Below are 8,516 nucleotides of genomic sequence, written 5' to 3'. Positions count from 1 at the left end.
CATTCGACGTGTGCCCTTACTCAAAGTTATTTCACTTTCTCTAAAAGAGCAATAAGACTGATTGAGCGTAGATCTGTCATTCGTCATGTGGCCTGTTTTGGAGATTATGGATCAACAAACACATTTTTCCATTCTGCTCCAAAGAAAAACATCCTTTTTTATATTTTATACAGATGGCAGAACAAGCAGCACATCAAGTGGAACCATATAAAACTTTTATTGTCTCTGTTAGGAAAATGCTTCAGACTGAAACATGTCCACGTGTTTTTGTCAAGTTGATTGTGTCAAAGTTTGTTCCTGTTTTTTAGGAATTAGTTATTTTGTTATTTATTCTTTGTAATCGTGGAGCAAGTTTCGGATTATGTTGTTAGTGGTTTGTTATTTTTCAAACTTTAAATATTGTAATGTTTTAATTATTAACTGAGAGTAGCACTCTGTTCTTTAAAAAAAACAACAACAACAACAACAATAATTGGTATCAGAGCACTCTTCTTAAGGGATCTGTGAGTGAGTGTGTGAGGTTGCTGTCTCATGGACGTAGAAGCAAGTTCCAGTTTCTCTTCAATTTCTCCACCGGTGTTTGATGGAGACAACTACCAGGTTTGGGCAGTTCGTATGGAGGCGTATATGGAAGCTTTGGATATTTGGGAAGCAGTGGAAGAGGATTATGAAATTCCTGCTCTCCCAAACAATCCTACCATAGCGCAGATCAAATTGTAGAAGGAGAAGAAGACAAAGAAATCCAAGGCAAAGGCCTACTTGTTCGCTGCAGTCTCATCTACTATCTTCACTCGGATTATGACTCTGAAGTCAGCATATGAGATATGGAATTATCTCAAGTCAGAGTATGAGGGAGATGAAAGAATCAAAGGAATGCGTGTGCTAAACTTGATTCGAGAATTCGAGCTGCAGAAGATGAAGGAAACAGAATCAATTAAAGAGTATTCTGATAGGTTACTGGATATTGCAAACCGAATCAGATTACTTGGTTCTGCGTTTAAGGACTCAAGAATTGTTGAAAAAATTCTTGTAACAGTGCCTGAAAAATTTGAGGCATCTATTTCAGCCTTGGAAAATACCAAGGATTTGACTCAAATCACTCTTGCAGAGATTCTCAATGCTTTGCAAGCATAGGAGCAAAGAAGAACCATGAGACAAGAAGGTGCTGTTGAAGGAGCCTTGCCAGCCAAGCATCATGAGAATGCGAGGAACAACAACAAGAAGAAGTTTTTCAAGAAGAATCAAAATCCTACTGGAGAACCTTCAGCCAACAACAAAGCAGGAGTCAAGAAGGGTTCTTATCCTCCATGTCAACACTATGGCAGAAAGGGTCATCCTCCTTTCAAATGTTGGAGAAGACCAGACGTCAAATGCACCAAATGCAACCAAATGGGGCATTAAGCTGTAATCTGCAAAAACAGGAACCAACAACATGGTGAAGAGGCTAAGATTGCTAATCAAGAGGAGGAGGATCAACTGTTCGTGGCTACATGTTTCACTGGCAGCAAATCAAGTGAAGGTTGGCTGATTGACAGTGGTTGCACCAATTATATGACCTATGACAAGGAACTTTTCAAAGACTTGAGGCCAACAAATATCACCAAAATCAGAATTGGAAATGGTGACTATATCTCAGTCAAAGGAATGGGGACAGTTGCAATTGCAAGCTGTTCAGGTACAAAGCTCATTCCCGATGTTCTTTTTGTTCCTGAAATTGATCAAAACTTGTTAAGTGTTGGCCAACTGATTCAAAGAGGTTTCAAAGTTGTTTTCGAAGACAAATATTGCCTAATTAAAGATGCAGCTGATCAAGAAATCTTCAAAGTGGAAATGAAAGGGAAGAGTTTTTCACTCAATCCATTGGAGAAGGAACAATTAGCTTTTCAAGCCAAAGAAAATATCACAGAAGTGTGGCACAAGAGGCTCGGACATTATCACCACCAAGGCCTGATGCAAATGAAGTTAAGCTGATGGTAGAAGATCTTCCAAAACTTGATGATCACCTACCAAACTGTAAAGCATGTCAGTTTGGAAAGCAAAATAGGAAGTCATTCCCGAAGTCAATCTGGAGAGCCACTCACAAATTGCAGCTCATCCACACGGATGTTGCAGGCCCTCAAAGAACACCTTCTTTAAAAGGTAGTCTCTATTATATTGCCTTTATTGATGACTTCACCAGAATGTGCTGGATTTTTTTTTCTTGAAGTTTAAATCAGAAGTAGCTCAAGTTTTTTGAAATTTCAAGGCAAGAGTTGAGAGTGAAAGTGGCTGCAAAATTCAGATTGTAAGGACTGACAATGGGAAGAAGTACACTTCGGCAGAATTTGATAAGTTTTGTGAAGAAGCAGGCATAGAGCATCAGCTTACAGCCCCTTATACTCCTCAACAGAATGGAATTAGTGAGAGGAGAAATAGATACATCATGGAGATGTCAAGATGCATGCTGCATGAGAAGAATTTGCCAAAGAAGTTTTGGGCAGAGGCAGCAAATACGACTGTGTTTCTTCAAAACAGGCTTCCCACAAAGGCATTGAAGGAACAAACACCATTTGAGGCATGGTATGGTTATAAACCATCTCTGAAATTCCTTAAAGTATTTGGTTGCTTGTGTTTCACTCATGTTCCAAAGAGCAAGCGTGACAAGCTTGATAGGAGAGCTTCACCAGGTATTTTTATAGGCTATAGTACTGTCAGCAAGGCCTATAAAATTTTCCAGCTACAAACTGGAAATATTGTTGTTAGCAGGGATGTTCCCTTCGTGGAGGATGAAGAGTGGAGTTGGGATGATGCAGAGAAGAAGGGTCAGACCATGGCAGAGCTGAAACTCAAGTTTTATAGTTCAAGCATCGAAGAAGAAGATGACTAGCAGAATGAAACAGTGGATGATGCTTCCGTGCGAGGAACAAGGTTGCTCTCAGATGTTTATGAAAGGTGCAATGTTGTTGTATGTGAACCTGCTGACTATGCTGAAGCAAAAAAGGATCAAAAGTGGATAGCTGCAATGGAAGAGGAGCTGTCAATGATAGAGAAGAACAAGACTTGGATCCTTGTAGATAGACCTCAAAGCAGCAAGGTAATTGGAGTAAAGTGGGTGTTTAGAACCAAGCTTAACGCTGATGGATCGATCAACAAGCACAAAGCTAGGCTTGTGGTTAAAGGGTATGCCCAAATCTTTGGTGTTGATTAGTCTAATACTTTTGCTTCTGTTGCTAGATTGGACACAATCAGGTTATTACTTGCAATAACTGCACAAAAGGGCTGGACAGTGTTCCAGTTGGATGTCAAATCAGCTTTTTTAAATGGTGTCTTACAGGAAGAAATTTATGTTGAGCAGCCCGAAGGATTTGTGAAGGAAGATGAAGGAGATAAAGTCTGTCTTATCAAGAAGGCCCTTTATGGTCTAAAACAAGCTCCCAGAGCTTGGTATAGCAAAATTGATGAACGTTTGCTGAACTTGGGATTTGTGAAAAGTCTATCAGAAACAACCTTGTATGTCAAGCACAATGGTACTGACATTCTTATTGTTTCACTGTATGTTGATGACCTACTGGTTACAGGAAACAATGCAGATCATATTCAAAATTTCAAACAGGAGATGTTGAAGGTGTTTGAAATGACAGATCTCGGGCTCATATCCTATTTCCTTGGCATGGAGATCAAGTAAAGGCAAGGTGAAGTTTTCATCTGTCAGAAAAAGTATGCAAAGGAAGTACTGAAGAAGTTTCAGATGGAGGAATGCAAGGCAGCAAGCACTCCAATGAATCAAAAAGAGAAGTTGTGCAAAGAAGATGGTGCTGACAAAGTTGATGAAGGATATTTCAGGAGTTTGATTGGTTGCTTGATGTATCTCACAGCAACAAGGCCTGATATCTTGAATGCTGTAAGTATTTTGTCTCGATTCATGCACTGTGCAAGTGAATTACATCTCAAGGCTGCCAAGAGAGTGATTCGATATGTCAAGGGCACAAGTGATTTTGGTGTTAAGTTCACAAGAAGCAAGGAGTTCAAGCTGGTTGGCTTTTCTAACAATGACTAGGGAGGTTCTATTGATGATATGAGGAGCACTTCAGGTTACTGTTTTACTCTTGGCTCTGGTGTTTTCTCATGGAGCTCGAAGAAGCAAGAAACTGTAGCTCAATCCACTGCCGAAGCAGAGTTTATTGCTGCAACAGCTACTGTTAATCAAGCTTTATGGCTGAGGAAAATTTTAGTTGATCTTAATCTGGAGCAGAAGGAAAGCACAGAGATTCTTGTTGACAACCAAGCTGCTATTGCTATCTCTCATAATCCCGTGTTTCATGGGAAGACTAAGCATTTTAACATCAAATTATTCTTCCTAAGGGAAGTATAGAAACATGGAGATGTGATTCTTGTCTACTGCAAAACAGAAGATCAAGTTGCAGACATTTTAACCAAATCATTGCCTGCTTGCAAGTTCGAGTTTCTGAGGTCAAGACTTGGTGTTTGCAGCTCCTAAAGCAAGGAGGAGTGTTAGAAAAATGCTTCAGGATTGAAATACGTCTACGTGTTTTTATCAAGTTGATTGTGTCAAAGTTTGTTCCTGTTTTTTAGGAATTAGTTATTTTGTTATTTATTCTTTGTAATCGTGGAGCAAGTTTTGGATCATGTTGTTAGTGGGTTGTTATTCTTCAAACTTTAAATATTGTAATGTTTTAATTATTAATTGAGAGTAGCACTCTGTTCTTAAAAAAAAAAAAAAAAAAAAAAAAAAAGAAAAAGAAAACAGTCTCCATTCTTCAACATTTGAAGGGGGAAAGGTGCCTTCAAAAACATTTGAAGGGGAAAGAAGGAATTGATCTGAATGTTTTTCAAGGAAAACAGCAGGACTAGACGATCTTATGCTGATGAGTTGATATCTTTTGGAGGAGTATTCGCATACTTCCAGCCAGCCTTTTCAAATTGACTGGAGGTTCTTGAACCTGTCACCTCTTCTTCACGTACCACATTGGATATTTCTTCCAGGTCCTCTTTTGTGAGCTTTACCTTCAAAGAACCAATATTGTCATCTAGGTTCTTGATCTTAGTTGTCCCTGATAACAACAGAATAAGATAGTCAATAAAATGGAAAAGCTCATACTATCCATCCATCCACCCATCCATCCATTCAATGCATCTATTTATCTGTCTATTCGTATCTTTATATAGTTTTGAGAAAAATACATATCTATATGACAAAATATATCAAAAGGCTGGTTATATGAGTGTTCCTATATTCAAAGATTAATCAGCTAATTACGGTTGAATTAAGAAAAATATATCTTTCTGCAAGGAAACGGAGAGGACGACCAAGATCTTGATCATTAAACTGGAGTATGAAGTTGGAAGCCAACAATTTTTAGGGGTTTTCTTTCCCTTACAGAATATTTTGAAACACATACTAGAACCTATTTTTTATGAAATTGTAACATTATTTTCAAAATACCATAATTCAGTGCATATGCATGCACCCCTCAAATATGGCCTCAAAGTTATTGTCGATGTTCCACACCTCTTCATCAAGGTTTTGGGTTGGCAATACCCTAGCTGGATACTTGTCCAATCACTAGTATGCTAGAAAATTCATATATATAAGCATCTGTTATAATCACAATGTCCATCAGGCCTAGAATATGCGAAAATTAAGCATTCATATATACTTGGACTCATGACATGAAATGAGCAACTTCATCTTCCCTTCAACCTTCTCACAAGAAGGGGCTTTTTTGTTGCATCCTTGCAGTGCAGCTCCAGGTTTACTAGCTCTCTTTTGTCAGCCAACATCTCAAAATGACAGGATTGTCAAAGTGAAGTGGAAAATAATGGTGGACAATTTGACTCAGCCAACCAAAGAGAAAGATCCTTAGTAGGAAAGATCTTATAGTAGGTAATTATTTGAACAATAGATGAAGCAACTGGAGAAGTGTTAAGCTTTCCCTAAACTATTTCAGATTGTGATGTTATGTTGAACAAGGGCTCTATAGCGATGTACCAATTAAGACAGTTGCAATCACATTTCCTATTTGTTCTTTTCTTCTTGTGTACCTCTTCCCGTCTCTATCTTCTGCTCTTCTTCTTTGTTCTCCCCTTCCTTCATTAGCATAATTAAGGTGGGTTGGGCCTTGTCCTAAGAAATTTCTAAGAATTACTAAAGAACATTTAAGCCTTATTTGGGGATCAGTACATGGAAAAGTGAATAATTCTTGAGGGACCAATATCAGATCATATACACAGTATCTTTGAGATGAACATTGATCTTTCGAGTGCTATATTGTCTAAAGCCATTATTAGAAGAAAGCTAACAAATTCTCAAGAATTAATACTTTATTCCTGGCAAGAAATGGTGGCGTCTTTAACAGACTAAAGTTTATCGGGTATCGAACACAATTTTGATTCCAAGTTCTCTTGCACTTTAGGAAAGCAGCAGTACCACTAAAAGTTTCAGTCCAGGTCTCAAGTTTCCATCAAGTTCTAGGTCCTCTTTCTTTCAGATTAGTTCTTTGTCCAGTTATGGTTTCTTGCATTCAAAGATAAATTCTGCTAATAGAGACCAATGGCAACTCTTCTTATGCTGATATTGATGTGAGGGAAAATAATGTTGGGGCAATTGCTTACCAGGGATGGGGACAACATCATCCCCTTGATGAAGAATCCAAGCGAGAGCTAGTTGAGAAGGAGCACAGTGATGCTTCATGGCCAAGTTCTCTAGTCTCACATAGAGCGTCTTATTCTTCTCTAGGTTCTCTCCAGTAAACCTTGGATGAGAAACCTAACAAAATTATCGATTAATTATAATTTAACAAACTTCATTTCAGAATATCAAGCATATTAGCTGCTCATTGCATTAAAATACTCTGAAATATAAAGCTTCGGTAGAAAAGCTTGGATTTAATAAGAGTTCATACCAAGAAAGAATTTGTAGGCACACTTTCTGTAACTCCTCTGCCACCGAAAAAACCACGACCAAGAGGGCTATATGGAACTATTCCAATGCCAAGTTCTCTGCATTTCCATATGCAATACACTAAATGAATTGTAAGAGGACAAAGTATTACCGCATGTAAAATATCAAGATAAGACGAATCAATGTTACTCCAGAAGCTCAGCTGCGCAAAACATCATCCATGTTTCAGTAGCATGCAAAATTTTGCAAATTTGCATATCAATTTCATAAAGAGTTAAAACCAGACCTGCAAAGTGGGACTATCTCTTCCTCAATTTCCCGAGTCCAGAGAGACCATTCCATCTGCACTGCAGTGATGGGATGCACTGCATGGGCACGTCGAATTGTGTCGGAGCTGGCCTCCGACAGCCCAATGTACCTCACTTTTCCCTCTTCCACCAACTTCTTAAGCTCCCCTACCTACCAGATGCCAAAAGAGAACCATTCACATCAAGAGCTCAATAGAAATGGCCCTCGCACACAGGAACAAGTTCTTAAAGTTCCTAATACTTACGGTTTCCTCTATAGGCACAGTCTTATCTATCCGGTGCTGATAGTAGAGATCAATGTAGTCCACACCGAGGCGCTTAAGACTTTCTTCGCAGCAAGCCCGCACATATTCCGGCCTGCCATTTATCATCAGACCAGTTTGATCAAGCTTCACTATCCCAAATTTTGTGGCCAATTGAATCTTCTCGCGGGGCAACTCCTTCAATGCCTAGAACAACCATCCATCCATCCTTTTGTCACTACTGATACTAAACACTCAGAAGTTGATGCATTCATGTGGAAGTGAAGGAAAGAAAAGCAAACCTTCCCAACCAAGATCTCATTAGTACGGGGTCCGTATACGTCGGAAGTGTCGAAGAAAGTGATTCCCTTGTTGAAGGCATCCTTGATGATGGATATCCCCACTTCGTCGGAGACCGGAGAATTGTATACCCCGGTAAGGCCCATGCATCCATATCCTAATTTGGATACCTGGATAGAAGCAAAGAAGTCACCACGTTACCATCTTGACGATGAATTGGAGATAAATGTAAAGGAATACCAGAGGAGGGTTGCTGCATGCATGGTGCAATCATAGTAGGATAATGCTTACCTCTAATCCCTGGGTTCCTAACTTCACTCTGGGGATCATCTGGGTTTTGCCCTGCCCTTCCATTGCTCTCTCACTCGAAAACAAAAACACTCTGCTTTCTCCCACAGGAAACCGGGAATGCAGGAAACGCTCCCGCTGGTGACGAATTTATAAGGGTTGGGCTTGAATCAGCTTACCGCAGCTGAACTTACCTCTGGATTAGTAACTACCGAGTGATCTCATCGCTTCCGTAAGAATCCAAAGAATCATATTATGAGGAGGCTAGTAGTCTTCCCGGGACAACCAGCTTCCTTGACACGTGATTTACCACCGTTAAACTTGAGCTCAGCGCTTAAGCAAGACGTGGGAATGACTAAACTGGTACGTCCCTCCTATCTACTCTTTTTTCTAATTTTTTTTTTTTTGGAAGAAAGAGGCTTGCCTCTCAAGTAAATCTATCACAGGCTTCCAATCCGGTTCACAGGTGTCGAAGGC

At 39.5% G+C, this 8,516-nt stretch overlaps 2 protein-coding genes across 2 annotated transcripts; one reads left to right on the top strand and one right to left on the bottom strand.

Moving 5' to 3' along the window:
• Window positions 1-1,149: 1,149 nt before the first annotated feature.
• LOC148715040 (uncharacterized) lies at window positions 1,150-2,866 on the top strand. Its single transcript, XM_088712747.1, has 3 exons — window positions 1,150-1,226; window positions 1,422-1,908; window positions 2,246-2,866. The coding sequence occupies exons 1-3, from the start codon at window positions 1,150-1,152 to the stop codon at window positions 2,864-2,866; spliced, it is 1,185 nt and encodes a 394-aa protein (XP_088568873.1).
• Window positions 2,867-4,701: 1,835 nt separating this feature from the next.
• Window positions 4,702-8,182, bottom strand: LOC103697094 (putative aldo-keto reductase 1). The gene is made up of 7 exons (XM_039114308.3): window positions 8,043-8,182; window positions 7,754-7,921; window positions 7,455-7,658; window positions 7,188-7,360; window positions 6,903-6,999; window positions 6,613-6,766; window positions 4,702-5,051 (listed from the first exon to the last, which is right to left on the bottom strand). The coding sequence occupies exons 1-7, from the start codon at window positions 8,103-8,105 to the stop codon at window positions 4,858-4,860; spliced, it is 1,053 nt and encodes a 350-aa protein (XP_038970236.1). The 5' UTR covers window positions 8,106-8,182; the 3' UTR covers window positions 4,702-4,857.
• Between the last annotated feature and the right edge of the window lie 334 nt (window positions 8,183-8,516).

Source organism: Phoenix dactylifera, chromosome 1 (assembly GCF_051530095.1).
Source record: "Phoenix dactylifera cultivar Ajwa chromosome 1, Ajwa_hap1_PhDact_Kaust_v1.1, whole genome shotgun sequence".
NCBI lineage: Eukaryota > Viridiplantae > Streptophyta > Magnoliopsida > Arecales > Arecaceae > Phoenix > Phoenix dactylifera.
Note: the sequence above shows the minus strand (reverse complement) of the source record. Positions and strands in the feature narration are given on the sequence as shown.